This window comes from Diceros bicornis, chromosome 38 (genome assembly GCF_020826845.1).
Source record: "Diceros bicornis minor isolate mBicDic1 chromosome 38, mDicBic1.mat.cur, whole genome shotgun sequence".
Classification (NCBI taxonomy): domain Eukaryota; kingdom Metazoa; phylum Chordata; class Mammalia; order Perissodactyla; family Rhinocerotidae; genus Diceros; species Diceros bicornis.
Genome location: NC_080777.1, coordinates 4970116 through 4989606, shown reverse-complemented (window position 1 = coordinate 4989606; position 19491 = coordinate 4970116). Strand labels below are relative to the sequence as shown.

At 54.4% G+C, this 19491-nt stretch overlaps 2 protein-coding genes across 2 annotated transcripts; one reads left to right on the top strand and one right to left on the bottom strand.

Moving 5' to 3' along the window:
• Positions 1 to 10187: 10187 nt before the first annotated feature.
• LOC131399540 (basic salivary proline-rich protein 1-like) lies at positions 10188 to 10955 on the bottom strand. The gene has a single exon (XM_058533889.1). The coding sequence runs from the start codon at positions 10953 to 10955 to the stop codon at positions 10188 to 10190; it is 768 nt and encodes a 255-aa protein (XP_058389872.1).
• Positions 10811 to 14336, top strand: LOC131399379 (pyrroline-5-carboxylate reductase 2). The gene is made up of 7 exons (XM_058533561.1): positions 10811 to 11020; positions 11288 to 11358; positions 12368 to 12547; positions 12645 to 12866; positions 13076 to 13168; positions 13349 to 13512; positions 14068 to 14336. Exons 1-7 carry the CDS (start codon positions 10954 to 10956, stop codon positions 14231 to 14233), a joined length of 963 nt encoding a protein of 320 aa, XP_058389544.1. The 5' UTR covers positions 10811 to 10953; the 3' UTR covers positions 14234 to 14336.
• The last annotated feature ends 5155 nt before the right edge of the window (positions 14337 to 19491 follow it).

The window sequence follows — 19491 nt, the reverse complement described above, 5'->3', positions numbered from 1 at the left end:
GACCTGGTAATGAATCTTGAAAAAGTGACCTCACTTCCTTGGTCCTAGACAAGTGACCTCATTTCCTTGGTCCTAGACCTCAACAGAACTTAGAATTCTGGCAACCAGGCACCCACAGCCCCCTATCCAGCTCACTTGACTGGAGATGCTTAACAGACAAGGATGTTTTATTGTTGTGTCTCAACTTGCAGAGCTTCTGCGCTCAGAAAAGCCCAAAAAGGCAATCTTTTTTGTCATTGTCTACGTTGGTTCAGCCGTCATCCCTGACGCATCAGGCCACTTGACAGTGGGCACTGAAAGGTAACACAGGCCAGCTCAGGGCAGGCCATGCAGACCAGGACACAACTGTGATCCCACTTGAGCAGCCCCACACCCCCTACCCCTCATCTTGTGTGTGTGTGGGGGGTGGGGGGGAAGGACGGGGATGAAGGGCGGGTCTTTCCTGGGCAGGAGCTGGTTGTTAGGTGTTGGAAGCCTGGTGGGTCTGTCATAATCATATCCCAGGTCAAGGCTGGCAGCGTGAGAAGGTGAGCTCCTCCACTCCTATGTTACCTGAGCCCTAGAGGGTTCCTCGCACTCCCACCCTGACCAGAGTTCTTTGCAGGGGTGCCCCTCTGTGCCTCAACTGAGGAACAGAATTTCTCTTGGGAGTGGGCCCCGGTGGCAGTGTGCAGGCAGCCCCTGATTCCTCCTGGCCCTGATCCCGGCACTGTCTTTGCAGAACTCTCAGGAGAGCATCAAGGAGCCACCGGATGAGTTGAAGCCCTCAAACTGCCCAGACAAGAGGCAGGTGCACGTGGCCACAGTCACCGTCCAGTGCTGGTCTGAGTTGAGAGCAGCAGCAGAGGGTCTCCACACTCAGGACCTCGAGATGACAGGGGTACACCCAGAACCCAGACCGGAATCTGGCGACTCCCCCTGGGGCCCTCCCAGGAGTGTGATTTCCCCGAAGCCTTCCTCTCCATGTCAGGAGCAGACTACGCCTCAGGGAGTTGAGAGGGCATGTCCTGCAGCCCATGCTGTGTACTGTTCTAGTTCTGACCTGCGTGATCTTGCGCAGCCACCTGAAACCCCTGACCCTCTGTTTCCCAATATCTGCGGTGCGGAAGTTTGTTGATGACTCACTGGGATAATGCTCTTAGTATAGGCTGTCAGCACAGGGAGGTGCTGTTGTTTCTCAGCTAACACAGTGCCTTAAAGGTACCAGTTGTTTATTCCTCCCCAGATCAAATTATACTTTTGCAGCCTAGACCGTTTTCCTGTGTGGGCACTCATGTTCCTCCTCTTGCATAAGTTCCTGAGGTGATGGGAGTTTCTGGTCTGAGCTCCAGACCCTGATCCTCCCGGTGGCTCAAGGTGATGCTGCTGACTGTATGTCCCTCTTTGTTCACTCGGTATGAAAAGGACTCAACCCTGTCCCTCCATCAAGCCTGCATGATGCCGTCCCCCAGGGTCAATGCCAACAATGGAGAAGGTGGCAGCGTCCCTGGGACCAGTGTTCCCAGCTGGAAACCCCTACAGCGCTACCCTCCTATGCGCTTACCAGGCCTTTGTCACTGCCCAGAGGGTTTGGGGCCAGCTGTTCCACAGGTGAGTGCTGCCCCTCCGCAGCACCGTGGTGAGTCTGCCACCTTCTCACTCTCTGGGGAACGTCTACACACCTCTCTGAGCTTCACTTTGGTCTTCTGAAAGTGGGGGCGGTCAGAAGATGAGCCTAATAGGATTGTTGTAGGGAATCATGGGATAAGTCATGGCAGGTGCTTCCCTGGTGCCTGGCTCTGCAGAAAGGGCTGTTGGATGTGCTGGATGTTTTCATGATTATTAATTCTCTCACCCCCATGAAGAAGCTCTCTGCCTCACTCCAAACTGTCCTGTGGCTTTCCTGAGTTTGGAAAAGCACATGGAAGGCAACCTGTTTTCCCATTTGTAAAGGAGTTTTGAGATTCCATCCAGCTGGTCCTGGTCTTTGTCCTTGGGGTAGCCAAATTAGGGCTCCTGGGGGCAGGCAGAGGAGCCCCAGGCTCACTCAGATAGCTGGGAAGGTTCTGGTTGAGTTCATGTCTTCAACAATCTCTATGAAGTACCTACTCCGTGCAGGCACTTTCCTGAACACTAAGGTCATTCAATGAATGAAGCAGACTTATAATCCTTGGGCCTCAGTTCTTGTCTGAGAGTGGGACAGTCGTGCTAGACACCATAAGCAGTCATGTCCACAGTACATTAGATGTGATGCCCCCATGCTCTCTTCTAGATGTGGACGCATTTTGCTGTATCCCATCCCAGGAGATGGACCATACAGGACCATCTAAGAACATGAGTGGTCTTTGGGTGCAGAAGGAGGGCCTCCTGTCTCCACAGAAGAGGCTGGGAGACTCTTGGGGGCTGTGGCTGGGGAGGGACTGATTGGCAGAACCCTGGATCTCATACAGGTTTTGATGCCCATGGGAAGGCTGAGGTCTGGGGGCTTGCCTTGCATGAAGAAATGAGTCAAAGAGAGCTGTGGATGGGGTCGCAGCCCCCCTGGAAGCAGAGGGGAGGTGGACTGAGTGGGCCTTGAGAGACCCATCCCTTCCACTGTCCCGTGTCACTCTGCCTGCCCTCTCCACGTCCACCTTTCCTAACCACCACCACCGGGGCCCCGAATAGTAGGTGTGGTGAGCTGCCTGCTCGCAAATCTGCCTCCAGCCTCAGTCCTGATGCTCGTGTGTATGGGGGATGGAGTAGGCTCTGACTAGGCTGCTCACGTGGCAGGGACAAATGGGGTACTATTGGCTGACTGAGCACTGAGCACAGGGCCTGGAGCACACAGTGCAGCGGGGGTCAGGATGGGTGCCATGATTCCAGAGGAGGCCCCCAAGATAACCTGCCTCTTCTATTCAGCCACCAGAACCCCAGCACAGCCCGCTACCGGTGGCAGATCACAGCCCCGTCCTCAGCAGCGGGGACACAGCTGGGACGCTTGGGATGCACCTGGCCAGCTCCTCCGACATCATGGGAAGGGGAACATTGTAAGCTGATTCCTGGGGTCCCCTGAAGCCCAAGAGAGGGGGGATGACCCCGCCCCAGCTCCCTGACATCTTTACCCCAGCACCTGTTTACCTACTGGGGAGGGACAATATTCATTCATTATAAATAGTAAATGTTAGATATGAACAGTATATTAAAATTCTGTTTCTTTCACAGCCTGGGAGTTGTCATGTGGTTCTTTCACTTCCTGTGCTCGTGGAAATCAGGTAGAGAATCGCACGTTCCCCCTTGAATCCAGTAATCTTGCAGAGTCATCAGCTTATTGTATGTGGGAGAAGGAAGGGCCAGCCCCTCCCTGGCTACCAAGGGACACGCCTAAGTCCCCCTAACTCAGAGGACAAGTTCATTTCAGTATCATTCACCTGCTCCAGGAGCAGACATGGCTCCCCTACATCTCCCAGGGTTTAGAGGTTGAAGGTACTTTCACAGGCAGAGCAACAACCTCTGAAATGTGGGCGTCTTCAAAACAGCACCAGCCAGGGCCAGCCCCAGGACAGTGGCTGCCTTTCTACACTCTAGAGGAAGAGGGATATTTCCTGCTTCTCTTGTGGAGGTTTCTTTTGACCAAATTTTAGGAACTTGTACTTTTTCTAGTTCAATCTCTGGAGCTGCTTCAGCTCTAAGTGGGGAAGAAACGTAAATAGATCAAAATGTGCATGTGGAGAGGACAAGGCCAGAGGAAGGTCATGTGCAAGTGGACTGAGGGCAGGCAAGACTTGCCACTCTCTAGGGGCTCTGTGTTCACCCTTCACCTAGACTGGAATCCTCCTGGGATTCTTGTCGATGACTCCGAATTCCATTTCGTGCTTGTTTTGTATCCCAGGGGAAAGATTTGTGATGCAGCTTTTAAGGCTACAGCTGGGCCTCCTTCCAGAAACATGACTGCTCCCTGTGAACTAGGATTTCCAGCATCCCTGCACTTCCTTATATAATTCTTTTTAGGACAGAAATTCCCCAGAAGGCCCCGAGTCTCTCTATCATGGCCACTCCTCCGTTGCTGGGCCAGATGGATCACGGGTGAGCTCTGGTTTGCCAAGATAAGGGACCATAATCCTGGCCAATGACTGACCCCACACTCCCCTTTGCTGTCCAGGGTGACTTCTGGGCCCATCTGGTTCTGAGGTCCGTGGTCTTCAACAATCCACCAGTTTACACACTCAGTGGTGGTGTTACCAACCTGTCCTAAAGGAGCAGTTGGGTCCAAGCCCATACAGCGTGTAGCCCCTGGATGGCTGTGTTGTTTTCCACAGTCTTGTGCTATCGTTATGTCATGGGCGTGTGAACCTTTCCTGTTGGGAGCTTTGAAAGGTGGGGTGTGAGAGGAGTGTGGGTGGGGTTCAGCAGGGAATGCCACCAGACTGATGATCCATGGATATACATGGATATAGCCTTACCAATTAAAACTCTGAAATGCTCCCCATCTTGTTGGTAAACAGACACTGCCCTGAGCTCACCCTGCGAACCCACCCCATGACCAGGAGCTTGAGGGTTAGCACGTGGCCTTCTGAACATCATTCCTGGAGACACCCTCTAAGACAAGGGCCAGGTGAATCGCTTGGCACTTCTGAGTTATCCACTCCTCTCTGAGGGCTGCAAATGTCACCCAGACACACAGCCACCAGGACTCTGCAAGGGAGGCCTTCTCAGGACAGCCAGAAGCTGAGGATAAATCGTGGTTCCTGGCAGCCCAGGCCCCTCCTGACACGGCACAGCCATCCAGCAAAGTGATTTGATGATGGAAAGACTGGGAAGGCTGTCCTTCCCCTCCAAAGGGAAAGAGGAGTGCCAGGTCCCAGGGCTAGGCCAGGGCCAGGAGGAAGGCACAGGTCTCCTAAGGGTTTCTCTCCCAGGGCTGGGAGGCTCCTGAGAGCTGACCCTAAGTGTAGCAACATGTAATAAGTCTTGAGTCTACCACGTGGCCGAGGAGAACAATTTATTGCATCTTTGGGCTTCGAATGGCCAAAAATGAACGCGAGTCAGCAACAGGAGGCCCACATTTGCAGCAAGAGACTATTTCACTAGTCGTCTTTTTTACTTTGATATAAATTTAGCGTACACACACACGCACACACATCATGCACTCAAACTTAGAACGGAATAAAGAAGAAATACTCATAACCATCAAATGCATGTTTCTGTAGTTGGTCACCTTTTCATAGCTGGTATTTATAACTACCTTCTTCCATTACCCGCTTCATATCTCCTCTGCCCTCAGCAAGCACCTCAGCTGGTCATTCTGCTTTGCCTGGTTGGGGGACCATAACCCACATTCCTGAAGGGTCTGGGCCATCAGTGGTCCTGCCTGGATTGGTTTCTTGTAGTTTTCCATTGACTCTAACCACAGGGCATGGGGTAGAAGAAGCGCTGTAAGGAATCTTCTGAATTCTAGACAGGGGTCTCCTCACCTCCACTGCTGCGGAGCAGAGGGAAGCCCAAGTCCCAGAGGAATACCAAAGCCACAGACAGTGTCTGCTTTGGACGTAAAGATGAATAAAACTCAGGGAGAATGTCTGAGGGAAAGGCATGGCCGTCGTTTTTTCTTTTTTTTCTGCACTGAATCCAACTACGCAGTTACAGCAGAGGGTCCCCAACACGCAGCCCAAAGCCCCCCAGAATGAGGCTGGCTGTGCCATCCTGCCTGGGATCTGCGGGAATAGACTGTGTCATCTCTGCACACTGTGCAGTCGACCACAGCTGAAGATACCAAGGCTAAGAACTGAAGTTACACTGAGGCCACCCGATCCATTTTCTTTGGTATGAGCTTTGCCTCCTCAGTCTTAAGCAGTCATTTTCTGAGAATGCCCTCTCTGAAGATTATAGAAATGCTAATAATAGCTGCCGTTGTTGACTACTTAATATCTGCAAAGCAACGTGATTGGCAAGCTCTGCTGCATTATCTCAGTGATAGTCACCATCCTTGAGGGCTTTATTCCTATTTTATGGCTAAAGGCATGGACGATCAGAAACATTAAATAACTCAACAAAGAAGGAAAAAAGTACTCAGAACCAAAATTAAATACCTAGCCAAACTCTGTCAAAGAAAGAGATAAAGACATTTTCTGACTGTGGACACACTCTGAAGCTGACCGCCACAGGCCTCCAGTGAGAGAACCAGTAAAGAATGTACGTCGGGAAGGAGAAATGTGAACCCAGACGAACACAACAGGAGTCATGAGGAAAAGAAAAAAATCAATGTATTGAAATTGTATTAGTTTTAAAACAAGACATTAAAACACATACTAAGTAAAATCCCAGGTGATTACCACATGGTAGGAGACAGGAAAGAAGGTTCAACTGAAAAAATAACTCATTTTTAGGGAAAACATAAATACTACAGATACTATATTACTTTTTAACACATCACTCTCAGAAACTGATAAATTTGTGAGACAAAGGTAAGTAATTATGAAAAGGATTTTAATAAGGACGAACGCTTGATCACTCAGAGACAAAACCCGACAACCAGTGGGTTACTGTTAGATTACTGATGCTGAAAAAGGTCTCTTGACAGGATGATGCCCCAAATGGCATGTCCGTTTTCATGAATCAAGTTCCCAACACATAGAGATCTAAGAAATGAGGGAAATTGGGTATTTCCTTGGATGCAACTCTGAATTAACATGCAACAAAGAACAGAAAAATGGAGACCTAGAAGTAGATACGTTGTTTGAGAACATAGATATAAAAGCACTTTTGAAATAACATATTGGAGTCTATTGGAATATTACACAAAAAGAATAATCCATTCTAGGTAGGTTTTACTGTGACTGTGAGGGCAAAACCTGAATCATCCCATGACTTTGATAACTCTCTATTGACTTTAAAATACAAATAAATAACCTACTTAGTGAAGGAAAATGAGAGAACAGCATGAAAAAGAAAGATCTTTCTCTCCTCACCTAAAACCCAATCTCTCATCTCAAAAAGAAATCACTGTCTATATTTTCTATGTCACACAAGGGAGTGTAATAAAAGAAAAGTATTGGCATATTTTAATTTCAAGAGCTCAAAGCAAGAAAACATTAGGGATGCTGCCTGGTGACATAGTGGTTAAGTTCACACACTCTGCTTCTGTGGCCCAGGATTCTCAGGTTTGGATCACAGGTGTGGACCTATGCACTTGTCAAGCTATGCTGTGGTGGTGTCTCACATACAAAATAGAGGAAGATGGGCACAGATGTTAGCTCAGGGCCGATCTTCCTCAGCAAAAAGAGGAGGCTTGGCAGCAGATGTTAGCTCAGGGCTAATCGTCCTCATCAAAAAAAAAAAAAAAAGAAAAATCAAGTTTCAGATGTGCCTTACTGCATAGTAAAAAGAAGTGTTGAGTTATATTCCAAGAGTCACATTGGTTCTCTTTAGGGGTGGGATTAAATGCAATGTTCATTTTTCCATTTGATCTACAATAAACATGGATTATCGGTGTAATAAACGAACAAACAAAAAGCAAAAATGCATGCAAAATGTGCCTCCCTGGAGAGGTCCCTAAATCAGGAGGGATGAGGGCTCAAGCGGACTTGCCATTTGACTGGCTGGGAGCGGCTCAGGCTTCTCCCTCATTCCCTGGATCATTTCTTAGAAGAGATGAGCCTGCTATTTAGAGACGGACCCTGAGAGTGAAGAACCTGGACTAGTGAAGGCAGAAAGGAAGCATTATCCAGTCATCAGAAATTGCTGGCAGCGGAGCTGTGGGATGCCCATACGGGTTCCTGGAATCATCTCTGCCAAATCTGAAGCCCAGGCAGGGGAGCGCACAGGACTTAGAAGTCCCCATGAAGAATGCTGAGTTGATACTTCACACTTCACCGTGTGAGAGCCCAAACCTCTCATTTGGAGCAAAAGCCACAGAAAATAAGCAAATAGCTTATTACATCATGTCATTACAGAATCTCAGCCCACTTCCATCCTATCCACTCGACCCCCCCCCACCTCTTCTTCTCTTTCATGCTGGAGGGGGAGAGGGGGCAGACGGTGGGGGGTGAGAGGGAGGGCCGGCAGAAGCAGCTGCACCATCTGCTGGTGGAGGAGAGGATCGGAGGAGAGGGGTGAAGGCGGGCAGCCCTGGAAGCTTAGTGAACTCCCCTGTCTTCTTTCTGGACTTCTCTCTCTGTTCAGATGGCGTAAGAGGATAGAGTGGGCACCCAAGGAGACAGGGGCCAGACATGGAGAGGATACATCCACGGCAGGATGGCAGTCCCAGGCTGGGGCCCTCCTTGAGGTGTGTCCTAAGTGGCTGGGTGGGAAGGACGGGTCTTTCCTCCCCTCATCTCATCTCATCCATCCAACACTTGTGCCCAAAGGACTTCACAGGCATGAGACGTAATCACCACGGGAGCCACGCTGGGGCCCCTGCACCAACAAAACGGGCCTCTAGAGTCAGCATGGTCATTACGAGAAAAGGAAATGGGATTGCTTACAATTAAAATATATATCAAAAACTTTGTACATATACACTTTAAACCTCAGAGATGAAAAGATAATAGATGTCCAAGTTCCCTCAAAAATACCATTTCCGGTCACTGTCTCACACGTCCAAGCTTAGTGAGGAGGACCGAGCGCCATGGCTGCTCCCTCTCCTGCGTGGCCTGCCCTGGGCGGGGGTCAAGCCAGCATTGGGGGTCACCAACATGGCCTCCTTTCCTAGGCTCTTGTAGTCCTCCTCCTATTTCTCCTCTACTCCTAGAAGCTGAGGCAGGAGACACTAAGGCAACTGGGTAAGGGATGGATGTGTGTAAGGGATCTGACAGGAGTGAGACACCAGTGTCCCCCACACCCCGCCCCACCCCAACACACACACATTCGGCTTTGGCACAACCTCCTGTACTGCAGGCCAGAGCCAGGGAGCAAAGGGACCCTGCAGCCTCCCGAGTGTACTCTGGGGAGCCCGAGTGTCCCTCAGGGGAACAGGCAGCACTGGGAAGCTGTGCAGGAAGGTGGCTCCCATCTTCCCCACTGCCTGCCAGAGACTCCTGCAGCAAGAAAGAAGAGGCCACGTGGAGGCAAGTACAGGTGAGCGACAAAGGAGAGAGGCGGGATGCTGGCAGCACTGGGTCTGGTTCCAGTCTCCGCGGTGCCCGTGACGCAGCTGCTCCTTCTAGGTAGTGTGCTCCCGGTACCTTTCCCGAGGGCGGGGTCAAAAGTCCTCCTCCTCCTTCAGCCAGTCTGAACTGCTGGGTTTCCGGTGTCAGAGCGCATGCTGGTGACCACTAGGCTAGGCTGCAACATGGCCACGATGGGGAGCCTTTAAAGCCTCTACACACTGAACCCCGACATCTCACTTGTATGGATCCACGCTAAGGAAATAAAGTCAGGCAAAGATTTTATCACAGTAGAACAAATAGTAATTTTATAAATTGATGTAAGTTTTGTGAGGATAGGGACTTCTGTTTTGTTCACAGCTGTATCCCCAGAACCTGGCTCAACAAATATATATTGAATTAATAAACTTAATGTTGATCTTTGGGAGAACACCTGAAGTAGTATGGTGCATCCATATAATGGCATGCTAAGTAGTCATTAAAATCTTGTTTTAAATAACTTTTCAGTGACATTGGAAAATGCTTATGTATCTAGTATAGAAATTTCAAAATCATATGTATATCATTTATTTCCAATGATGGAAAAGATATGTATGCACAGAATAATCTGAGGAAAAACACCAAAACTGTTTGCAAAAAACTCTCCTTAGGAAGTGTGATTATGGGTGATTTTGACCTTCTTGCTTTTACTTTTTTTGTATTTTCCAAATCTTCCTCAATATGCATGTATCACTTTTCTAATCAGAAAAAGTTACAGAAATACTATTTTGCTTACTAGTAAATATTGGGTCCTCACTTTTCAGGGTGCAGAAACTGAGGACCCGGGACTTGCTCAGGAACGTGATCAACTAGAGGGAAACTGCAGAGGGCGGCCCCTGCTGGGGTTGGGGGTGCGGATTCCATGGAAAGGGCTGTGGCAGCACTGGTGGAGAGGCGGAGGGGAACTGAGGGTCTCTGCGGCTCTTCCGAGTCCTCGAGGGACGCCACCTCCTTCCTCTGTGCTTTTCTCTGCCTCCTGTTCCCCTAGTCCTTACATTGACGACTGAGGAAAAGGAAACGTCGCATTTGCGGAGCTTTTCAAAGCAAGCGGGGGTGGGGGCGGGGGGAAGAGGAGTCACAGACTTGTCACACTTGAGCCAGGCCCTCAGGAGCCGATCGTTTCCTAAACAGGAACCGACCCTCTGTGCAGCCTAGCGAAGGAGACCAGCTCGCGGGAACCGTGCACGTTCCAGTGAAGACACCGCGCCCCCCGCCGCCTCCCCGCGCGGCCGGAGGGAGCGGGGCAGGCGGGGCTCCCGGCTCCAGCCCCGCTGGTCCCGGGCACCGGGGCGCCCGGCCGGGGCCCACGGGTCTCCGCGCTCCCGTCTGAGCCCCCGCCAGGAGGGTGCCACTCAGCCGCTCAAGTCGGCAGCCTGGAGGCGTCCCCTGGCCCACGGCGGGCAGCTGGTGGCCGGCGCCGGAAACAGTACCAGCCAGCCCTCCGCCCGGCCTCCGCCCTGAGCCCACGGGGTCTGGACCGCGCCCCCCACCCTCGGGCGGGGCGGGGCCCCCGGGCCAGCCGGGAGGGGGCGCTCGCGAGGCGGAGATCCCGGCTTCCGCGCCCGGCGGCCGAGGGTCCGCCGGCCAATCCCGTGCGCAGGAGGCGGGCGCACGGCCCCGGCCCGGCCGCGGATTGGCCCGCCCCGAGCTCCCGGCCGCGGATTGGCCGCCCTGGAGGGGCGGGCCCACCTGGCTCTGCGGCGCGGTCTGCGGGCGAGCGAGGAGGGTCGCGGACCCGGGCGGAAGCTGCGGGACTCCCCGGATCCGGCCCCGGGGCGCCGCCGCCCGCTGCCTCGCCCTCTCCGCCTTCCCCCGGGGCGCCCCCGGCCGCCGGAACACGCGGAGCCGGGCCATGAGCGTGGGCTTCATCGGCGCCGGCCAGCTGGCCTGTGCCCTGGCGCGGGGCTTCACGGCCGCGGGTGAGCGCGCGCGGGCGCGGCGGGCCCTGGGCTGGGCTGGGCTGGGCTGGGCGCCGCCCCCGCCCCGCGGGCGTGGACGAGCGCGTGAGGAAGGCGGCTTTGCTCCGGGGGCTGCGGGTCCTGGTAGGCAGCCAGTCTTCTGCCCGCGTCGGGGGCGGGGGAGGCGCGGCCGGCACCGGGGGAGCGTTGTGGGGCCATCCTGCTCTCCGCGGACAGCGTGGGAACCGCCGGCCGGGAGCCCCAGCTGAAAGGCCGCGTCTTCTGCAGGCATCCTCTCGGCTCGCAAGATCATAGCCAGCTCCCCGGAACTGGACCTGCCCACGGTGTCCGCGCTCAGGGTAGGGGGGCGGGGGGGTGGGGAAGGGGGTGGAGGCCCAGCAGAAGGGTGGCCTGATGAGCTGAGCCCCGGAGCTGGTGGCCAGCGCGGACCCCCCGCCAGCAGCATCACGATCCCCCGCCTTCCCTGGGGCAGCTCGGTGTGGCGGGAGCACCCAGGCAGGCGGACTCGGGTTCAGATCCGGACGCTGGGGTGGTTAGAAGATTAACTGACGTATTTGTGTGTGGCGGGCACCTGGCACGTAGTAGGTACCCAAGAAATACTCGTTTTTCTTCATCGACTAGCTGTGTGACGTTACGGTGCTCAGCTACTCTGAGCCTCAGTGTCCTCATTTATAAAGTGCAAACCACAGGAGCCACTTCCCTGAGTTATTCTGAGCATGAATGAGCGTGTGGAGAAAGAGCCTGATGAGTTAGCTGTTCCTCTCTTAATAGAAGAATGTCCCAAGTCTTCACCCCCAGCCTGGGCAGTGTGGGGGAGGACGTGTAATGAGGTGACAGGTGGTGTCCTGTGCCCTGTTCCTAGCTCTGGAGGGCCCCGCTTCTCAGTTTGCAGTCCTGGAGGGGCGGTGTCCTCCAGCCCGCCCCTGGACCACAGGGAGACCATGCAGGCTGATGAGCAAGTGTCCGGGGCTGGGATAAGGCCTGACCCCGCTCTGCTTCTGGCTGTCGGGCACTACCATTTCATCTTTCCCTTGCCCACTTTCCAGCCATGGAACCTTCTTACCTGGCAGAGGGGTGCCTTGGGTGCCAGAGGAGTGGTGGGGTGGGAGACAGCCATTTCCTGGGTGCCATGGAGAAGCTTGTCCATACCCTGCATCTGTGCGCACTTGCTCAGCAGCAGCGCTGGAAAGCTCTGTGCCAGTGGGGGTAGGGGCAGACCCTGGGGTGACAGAGCAGGGAATTCAGGCTGCAGCCGGCAGAGTGGGCTTGGCGGTTGAGCCGCTCCTTGCGAGGGCCTGGGCCTGGTGAGGCTGCCCCTCGCTGTGAGCCGGCAGTCTCCTCCTGCAGAAGATGGGTGTGAACCTGACCCGGAGCAACAAGGAGACAGTGAGGCACAGCGACGTGCTGTTCCTGGCCGTGAAGCCGCACATCATCCCCTTCATCCTGGACGAGATCGGGGCCGACGTCCAGGCCAGGCACATCGTGGTCTCCTGTGCGGCCGGTGTCACCATCAGCTCTGTGGAGAAGGTGCCCGTCTCAGCCCTGGTGTCCCTGTGTGAGGGGAGGGGTGGGTGCCTGTGGGAGCTGTGCCCTGGCAACCCACTCGGCCCTCTTCCTTGCGCAGAAGCTGATGGCGTTCCAGCCGGCCCCCAAGGTGATTCGCTGCATGACCAACACGCCTGTGGTGGTGCGGGAGGGCGCCACGGTGTACGCCACGGGCACCCACGCCCTGGTGGAGGATGGGCGGCTGCTGGAGCAGCTCATGAGCAGCGTGGGCTTCTGCACTGAGGTGGAGGAAGACCTGATCGACGCCGTCACGGGGCTCAGCGGCAGCGGGCCTGCCTACGTAAGGCCCTCGTACACTTCCTCAGCTTCTGGGCACCCAGATGATCAGGATGGGCTGGCGGGCAGGCTCGGGCTGGGGTGCCGCCCACCTCTTGGGTGCGACTGGTGGAGGAGGCTGACCCCTGGAGCTAGTTCCAGTCATCGGGAAAAGCAGACTCGAGGGGGCGCCCTTGAGGGCCCGCGGCCGGGACTCAGTGAGGGTCTCTGCAGGCGTTCATGGCCCTGGACGCCTTGGCCGACGGTGGGGTGAAGATGGGCCTGCCGCGGCGCCTGGCGGTCCGACTGGGGGCCCAGGCCTTGCTGGTCAGTATCTGCCCCCTGCGTGTTCTGGACCGGGGTGTGGGATGGGGGTTCCCGTGGGTCACTGAGCTGGGGGCAGGGGTTGGCTGGGAAGCTGGGATGGGGATTGGGGAAGAGCGGTGGGCTTCCCCCTCCCGAGGGGCAGCAGCATCTCTCTCCTCTAATGCCCGCTTCCTGCCGTAGGGGGCTGCCAAGATGCTGCTGGACTCGGAGCAGCATCCAGGCCAGCTCAAAGACAACGTCTGCTCCCCCGGGGGGGCCACCATCCACGCCCTGCACTTCCTAGAGAGTGGGGGCTTCCGCTCCCTGCTCATCAACGCGGTGGAGGCCTCCTGCGTCCGCACACGGTGGGTCGCTCTCCTCCTCCGCGCCGGCCCTCCACTCCCAGGCGGCCGCTGGTGTGGGCCGGGCGCCGGCCTCCACAACCTGCCGTCTTTGGTCCCGTTAGCAGTGTTGGAGTCTGTGCTCTGTTAATAACCACGATTAATTAGACTTCAGCTAAGGGTTTACAGGCCCTACTTCATCTAATTCTCGCCACAGTTCTGACAGCTGGGATAAGCTTTGATGTATAGATGAGGAGGTTGAGGGTCAGAGAGGATTTTCCCAAGGTCAAGCAGCTGGGAAGTGATGGAGGCAGCATTTGACTTCAAGTCCATGGTTCCAGACCCTGTGATTTTCCACTCTCTCTCCCCATATGATCACAGGTACCACTTGGAGCTCTACATCTGTGTAGTAACCCATCCGTGTTCTGAGAAGCTTGGGGATTACTTGGTTGGGGGTTCTGATTTTTGGTGCTCTCAAGTCAACAAGGGTTGGGGTTCTGTGGACGGGAAGCCTCGTGAAATTCTGGCTCCGAGGTTGATTGCCTTCCTCCTTCAACCCCTCTGGGGCTTTGTCTGCAGAGAGCTGCAGTCCATGGCTGACCAGGAAAAGATCTCCCCAGCCGCCCTCAAGAAGACCCTCCTGGACAGAGTGAAGCTGGAGTCCCCCACAGTGTCCACACTGACCCCCTCCGGCTCAGGGACGCTCCTCACAAGAAACCCGGCCCCGGGAGGCAAGAAGGACTAAGGCAGCCTCTGCCCTCGTCTGTGACCAGAGCCCTTGACTGAGGAACCGTGCAGGGAGAGGGCAGGCTCTGATTTTCAGTTTTCAGATCCTTGTTATAAAACCTCCTTAAGTTGGGGCCAGCCCCGTGGCGTAGTGGTTAAGTACGCATGCTCCACTGCTGGCAGCCCAGGTTCAGATCCCAGGCGTGCACCAACACACGACTTGTCAGGCCATGCTGTGGCGACGTCCCACATAAAGTGGAGGAAGATGGGCACAGATGTTAGCTCAGGGCCAGTTTTCCTCAGCAAAAAGAGGAGGATTGGCATGGATGTTAGCTCAGGGCTGATCTTCCTCACACACACACAAAAAAACCTCCTTAAATCTCTTCGGACCAATGTTGGAAGACGCTCTGAAGGGATGGTCAATGCTGGAAGCCAGGTGCAGCCTGCACGCCTCCCACTGTTGCAGGAGAGAGAGGCTCGGTAGGAAGGTCCCCCCAGAGGACCAAGTGGAGCCCAGGCAGGGTCAGCTGATGCCAAGTGAGGGAGGTGAGAGGTACAAAACATGATGAGGGCTTTTTTCTTTCAATTTAAAGTGAGCAACTTAGAATTGTCATAATTAATCAGAAATGCATGAAATGAGACTATGCTTATCTTTAAGTCTTGCTTCCTAGGTGTACCACTGAAAACGTGCTCTTCAGTGCTGCCAAGTGTAGCTACTTTAATAAAGTTTTAGTTCTTCTTGCCCTGCTTTTCTTAGGCTTAATCTTAAGTCTGGAGAACTCAAGGCCCTTCCTTACCAGGTGGTCCCTGCTTCTGTGGGGAGCACTGTCTAAGGGCACGAAGTAGGGATGAGAGGAACTAAGGGCCCGGGCCCGAGAGCTGTAATGACGCTCTGCTCCAGCCCGGCCCCCAGGATCAGGCTCAGGAGGTTGTGTCCTAGGATGGGCCCACGCTCGTGGCAGAGGAGAGCCAAGTGGCCTAGGTGGGGGGAGGCAGGAGCCCAGACACGGGAGGAAGCTGCCTGCTTTGTGGGCCCAGGCACCTGGCTAAGCGTTGGCTCCTCCAGCCGCCCTCTGAGGGAGGAGCTGTTCTCTTCCTCATGTTGCAGAAGATGCTGAGGCCTAGAGGGGGTAAGCCGCTGACCCCAGGTGAGCTGTGGTCAGTGGTGGGGCCGTCCCTGTTCTTAGCCACTGGCTCTGCTGCCTCCCAGAAGCCGAGGCTGGGTGTGCCGTCCACACGGCTGCACCGGGCCTGTGGTTTCCCCATGGGGGCCGCTGAGCCCGGCGCTTCTCCCCTGGAGCTCGCTGCCTGCGGCATTGGCATCAGCGTCAGCGCTGAGTTCAAATCTTAGTTTCTACCACTTTCAACTCAGCGACCTTGGAGAACTTACTAAATGTCTCTGACCTCAAGGTTTGATCCCCATCCATAAATGTGGAGGTCATGCTTCCTCAAAAGGTGCTGGTGGGTATGAAACGGGACCTTGTGGAATTGCTCAACAGAACGTAGAACGTGGTGGAACCACCCTCCTGCAAGTGATGCTCGTCCTTCACCCTCCTGCAGCCCTGGCTCCAACTCCAAACCTGAGGGCCCGTGGGGAAGGCTCTTGCCATGGGGCCAAAGTGACGAGTTCCACAATACTAAGAGCTGTCATTTTTAAGCCCCATTATATGGTAAGCCCTTTGCAAACTCTTTACATAAAATCTCATGGCCTGAGGAGCTGGGTATAATTAAGAGTAAGGGGAACCTCAGAGAGGCTGAAGAAGTTGCGCTCAAGTAGACGTTTCACCAAAGGAGATACACAAATGGCAAATGAGGGCCGGCCCCGTGGCTTAGTGATTAAGTGCACGCGCTCTGCTACTGCCGGCCCGGGTTTGGATCCCGGGTGTGCACCGGATCCTGGGTGCGCACCCATGCATCACTTAGTCAGGCCATGCTGTGGCTGGCGTCCCACATAAAGTAGAGGAAGTTGGGTACGGATGTTACCCCAGGGCCAGCCTTCCTCAGCAAAAAGAGGAGAATTGGCATGGACGTTAGCTCAGGGCTGATCTTCCTCACACACACACACACACAAAAACAGCCTGGTAGTTCCTCGAAAGGTTAAACATAGAGTTACCATATGACCCAGCAGTTCCACTCCTAGATAGCTGCCTAAGAGAAATAAACACATGTCCACACAAATCCTGCATGTGAATGTTCATGGCAGCATATTCATAATACTCAAGAAGTGGAAACAACCCCAGTGTCCATCTACTGGTGAATGGGTAAACAAAATGTGTCACACCCACGCGATGGGATATCATCCAGCAATGCAAAGGAAGTACCAACACCTACAACATGATGAACCTCAAAAAATAGAAGTGAAAGAAGCCAGTCGCAAAAGACCATAAATTATATGAATGAAATTTGTATGAATGCATTTGTATGAAATGTCCAGAAAATGCGAATCGACAGAGACAGAGACAGTGGTTGCCTGGGGCTGGGGTGGGAGTGGGAAGAGCGCGAGGTTTCTGTTTAGAGTGGTGGAAATGGTTGAAAATAAGGTTGGGGTGATGGGTGCACAACTGAACATACAGTCGTTGAATTGTACACTTAAAGTGGGTGGATTTTATGATGTGTAAATTACAGTTCATAAAGCTTTTAAAAAAACGGAAATAACTTGCCCACCTTTCCATTAGCCAGTAGTACCAGGAGTCAAGTCCACATCCGATACCCAATCTGTCCTCTCTGCTCTAGGCTGGCTGGTGAGCTGTCGGCGAGCTGTCCCAGGTGACAGGAGACTGTCCCCTCCTCTCTCCCCTGCCCCTTCCCAGGCCCAGATCCACCAACACATTGACTGAGGACTTACCACCTGCCTGGCCCGGGTTTATGTCTTCGTGTGGGGGGTCCACCTGGCTCAGGTGAGCTCCCCCTTGCCCAGGACCCCTGTCCTTCCCTTCTGAGCTTTGACAGTGCGGTCAGGGCCAGACTTGCCTGGAGGTGGCTGCGCCTCCAGTCCCCAGGGAGAGGGAGGGCAGGGTCATCCCCTGGAAGACAGTTCTGGCCATCTCTCCCCAGGCCGGCCCCTCCCAGCTGCCCACCTTCTCCCAGGGCGGCCCGGCCCCGGGGCTGGAGCTGCAGGCAGGCAGAGCCAGGGGCTGGCCACTCCCTGAGGTGGGCAGGGGGCCCCCCAGTGCATCAGGCCCTGGACGGAGGTCCTGGAGCTCGTGTCCTGAGCCACAGGAAGGCAGGCGAATGCCCCCTGCAAGCCTTTCAGCAGTAAGAGCCAGCGTGCAGGTCAGCGCAGCCTTTCCCACAGGTAGGCGCTGAGCCCTCTGTGCTGAGCGTCCGCGAGGCCTGGGTGTGCCCCCGTCGGTAAGACTCCTCGTCCTGAGTTGCACGAGGGCCGAGCACAGACGTGGACACAGAGGAGATCTGGAAATGGGGAGGCAGAGAAAAAGGCAGCAGGGAGGGGTGAGAGAGGAAGGACGGGTGCTAACCACCCCCCGCCCCGTCCTGGCTCCCTCCCTCCTCTGCCCTCAGGACCCCTGGGCAGCCGGCCTAGAGCAGCCCTCCAGCCCCGTCCCATAACTGGATCCCCCAGGACCCCAGAAAACACTTCCTTATCCTCACTTTGCTCTCCTATAAAATGGGGGCAAACCCCCTGCCCCCACTGTTCACGATAGTTACTTTGGGAAGTGGATGGAGGTCGACTTCTCACTTGATTTCTTTCTTGTTTCTTTTCCTTACATGGCTGATGGCCATAAGCAGGCGTGGTCTCCGTAGTTAAGAGATCAGAAAATGTTTCCCTGCTCCCACTGGCAGGCCGAGCGGGAACACAAACACGACCTGAGTCCTCGTGTCCCTGTGTGACCGTTACTAAGCAACGCTCTCGTTAGGGACACCGGAGAGGCTGACTGTGCTCCCCTCACTGCACCAGGCGGTGTAGACAGGCCTTTCTGCGCATAGAATCAAAATGCCTTAAAGCCTTGACCTGTGCTTCACTTTTAGCAACAAACCAGAACACAGGCAGAAACGGATATGGTGACTGCGTGAACTCAGTGCATTTTGAAAATGAAATGCACCTCTTTTCAAGGTCATAGCCAGAGTGGATAGGATACTACTTTTATGTAAGAAAGGAGGAAAATAGGAAATTGGATAAAGAAACTCTAGGATACACAAAAAACCAAGAAAAGGGGTACGTGTGGGAGGGGACGGGGTGGGAGGGATGTGGTAGATGGGGCAGGGGTGAGACATTTCATTATAAACCTTTTCCCACTGTATTGATTAGGAGTCACATGAAGGTGTAACCCACTCACAAAATACCTTTTGCAAACCCTCGGGAGCTGCCGGCTGCCCTGGCTGGCCGGGCTCTACAGGACATGTCGCCCCAGGTGGGCAGTCAGGGCTGCTCTCGATCTGTGTCCAGGAATACCTGAGCATGAGAATGTCTTCCTTGGCAAAGGCAGGCAGACAGGTCCTCCGTGCCCCAGTCTCTTCTCTCCCCCTCGCCCCCCTCTGCCTCTAGCCTCCAAGATGGGCTGGAGCCCGGCTCTGGGCACCTGGGCCTCCTCCCCACTGATATCTGTCACGTTGTGTGGTAATCATCTCCTGCCTGTCTGTCTCCCCCACCAGAGTGGGTGCTCCCGGGGAAACAGGCTGGGTCATACATCATTCCTCCGGTCCTAGTGCATGACAGGCAATAAACACAGCTGAATGGATGGATGAATGAATGAATGACAACTCTTCTGCTAAAATGTCAGGTTGGGCTGTTCCTTGCTGTGCCGAAGGAGGCCTCTGATTTACTGGGGTGGAAGCCCTGGGCAGCTCCCAGCCTGTCTTTGGATCTGGTAATCCACTGTTGGTTAGGTTCCGACTTTCTCTTATTCAATCAACAAGTGTTTATTGAGCGCTTCTGAACTGCTGTGCTTCTGCTCGGTTGGCTGGGATGTGGGGAACTCTTGGCTGATTTCCATCCTGGCCCCTCTGTCTCAGGCACCTCTATTAGTGCGCCCTGTCCCACCCCCAGGGATGCCCGAAAGCTTCTTCAGCGTGTGGACACCCAGCGGCGTCTGCCATTTCATAGGTTGGGATGGAAACCAATTTCATAACAGTTTTCAATTTTAGGAGGGATTACATGGATAAATATTCTGTCTTCCTTAAAAATAAAGACCACCGAAAGGGCACTCGGGGGGCTGGGGCAGCAACATGAGGGGTTTGGTGGGAACTCAGAGACTTTCCTATCGATCGAGGTCCTTCAACAGCGGGTGACCTGGACAGGCTGAGAAATCTCTGCCTCTG